Source organism: Saprolegnia parasitica, assembly GCF_000151545.1.
Source record: "Saprolegnia parasitica CBS 223.65 unplaced genomic scaffold supercont2.13, whole genome shotgun sequence".
Classification (NCBI taxonomy): Eukaryota; Oomycota; class Saprolegniomycetes; order Saprolegniales; family Saprolegniaceae; genus Saprolegnia; species Saprolegnia parasitica.
Window position 1 is genome coordinate 574,902 of NW_012156407.1, and position 2,523 is coordinate 577,424.

The following is a 2,523-nucleotide window of genomic DNA, read 5'->3' on the forward strand; positions in this document are numbered from 1 at the left end:
CGGGATGAGGAGGCAGCAGACGAGAATCTTGTACCAATGGACTTGCTCGAACACGAGCGAGATGACGACGACCGAGACGGCGGCGAACGTGAGAAGGCCGGCAATCCAGCTCCACGTCGGAACGTGCGCGGCGTCAAAGATCTTGTCGAGGTACGCCTGGCGCTGCGCCTGCGTGAGCTCGTCGTTCTCGTCGCCCTTGGCCTCGTTTTGGACCTCGGCGATCGGCGTCTTCTTGGTGTAGACCTTGAAGAGCATGTAGCCGATCTTAATGATGCAGTACACCGCGTCAACGCAGATGATCGCGACGGCCGTGAACGTGTAGTATGCCTTGAGGCCCGAGACGTCCTTGGCCACGAACCAGTCGTTGAGCTTGTACGCCTTGAGGTACGGCGTCATGATGGCCGACGCGACGATGTTGCCGAGGAAGATCGAGTACATGACACGCAGCGGCAGCATGAGCGCAATGGCGTAGGTGCCCGGCGCCCAGTCGAACGTCCAGCCAAAGCCCGCCGCCTTCATGCCAAAGATCGGGAACGCACCAAAGCCGTCAAAGCAGAAGAGGAAGATGCTCCAGCAGTACGAGATGACACCCGCCTTGAGAAGGAGGTTCCATTGGTACTCGACGACCTCCTTGGACGTATGGAGCGTCTTGATCATGTAGGCTGTCGCGGTACCACTGGGGAAGAGGAGGCGCATGTCAATGATAAACTTGCGGCGGAGCGGGAAGGAGATGAAGAAGCCAAAGAGCGCAATGCTGGCGCACCACGCAAACGAGTGGATCCAGTTGAAGTCGATGACGTCGGTCGCGAGGTTGCCCTTGGTCTTGTTGCCGACTTGTTCGTACACGGCCTGCGTGAGCGCAAGCACACCCGAGCCAAAGCCGGCCTGGCTGGCCAGACTCATGCAGGCCACGGCGGTCGTCTGGATGACGACGTTTTCTTGGACCGAAAAAAAGCCGCGGACGACACCGATCTTGGTGAGGCCGCGCACGATCATGAAGCCACCGACACCGGCGAGCACGTTGAGGGACGGCGTGACACCGATCTTGAGACTGTAGTACATGGCGAGCACGCTGACGAAAATGCCAACGATCGCGCCGACGATGAGCGCTTTCAGCGTAATTTGCGGGTACTCGAGGCCGTTGGTGATGGCTGCAAACTCGAGCACGTGCTTGGCCTCGTCGTCTTCACCGAGAGGCGCGGCCTTGGTCTCGGGCTCGTCGTACGGCGTCGTCGCCGGCGCGTACTTGGCGTGGGAGTCTTTCGGCGAGTCCATGGATGCACGTCGTCGAAAAAGGCAAAGTGAGATTGACGGTGCGATTGATGTTGGCCGGGCTGGTTGGCCATGGCTCAACAAACGAACCCAACGGGCAGATTGGCAAGAGTGTGTGCGTTCTTGCATCAACTTCAAAAAGACACGTGCCGGCTGGTGGCATCTGAGATGGGGGTGTCGTCCAAAACCGGCCAATTCGGGTCGAAACCCGTCAGAAGACAGTAGGGGGCCCCCATTTAAAAACCCATCTGATCGGCATATGAAAACCATAGATCTGAGTTGCGCGCCGAAATGTGTAGGTGACCACCTTCTTTGCAGCAAGCTGCTATCCAAGGCGCAGAAAAAACGCGACGTTGCCTGCCATTGCCCGCGTCCGACGGGAATTGAACCCAAGAAAAGGGCCGCTTCCCCCTCTTCGTCCACCTCTGTGCGCGCGGCGATGTTGAACAAATGCCGTCGTAATCAATGGCTCAAAATTTAAAAACAGGTCCAATTCGATGCAATGTTCAAGCTCAACCCCAACACCTCTCTGTGCTCTCCATGCCTCTGGACCAAATGGCCCACATCAGCACCACCCACCACCACTAGCAGTAGCAGTAGCATCCAGCGATAGACGGCGCCCACCGATAGACAGCTGCGTACTCTATATATCTTCTTGGCGGGACAAAATTGATGTACAAGTCTTCGTGAGTCTTCGCGGCAGCATTTCTGTGTTGAATAATGTTGTCTCGCTTTGCCCGACCACGGGAACGCGATGGTCGCGTTCCATTGGCGCGGACGACCGAAATCGAAATGAGGCTTTGGACACGCGCACCCAGGCGCGCGCCCTATCCTATTGTCAAAGCTGATTCGACGTCGACATGTGCGCCGCCTCGCTCACGACAGGCGACCGCGACAAGTCCAAACAGTATCTTTCAGCTCACAAGCTTGGCCTTGCATTGCCTTACACATCAATTCTCACACAATACAATGTTAAGCAATTTATACTAAAGCGCTCTAATGGGCGTTGGCGTACGTGATGTGCATCGGGGCTTCGGCACCGGCGATCGAGACGATGATCTGCGTCAGCACCGAGAAGCCTTCGCCCGTAAGCATCCCGGCGGCGAGGACGTACTGCGCCTTCTCGAAACCCGGGCAGTCGACGGTGCGCCAGTAGCCAATGATCGCGGCCATGATCATGCCTTCCAGACCAAAGTACGCGGGCACAATCATACCAATGGCGACCGCCATCGGCACGGGGCAGTAGTTGGC

The 2,523-nt window shown here is 57.4% G+C and overlaps 1 protein-coding gene across 1 annotated transcript; it reads left to right on the forward strand.

The window, feature by feature from the left end:
• Positions 1–36: 36 nt before the first annotated feature.
• On the forward strand, positions 37–1,305 carry SPRG_19662 (hypothetical protein; the record flags this gene model as incomplete). Its single annotated transcript, XM_012343492.1, has 1 exon — positions 37–1,305. One exon carries the CDS (start codon positions 37–39, stop codon positions 1,303–1,305), a length of 1,269 nt encoding a protein of 422 aa, XP_012198882.1.
• Between the last annotated feature and the right edge of the window lie 1,218 nt (positions 1,306–2,523).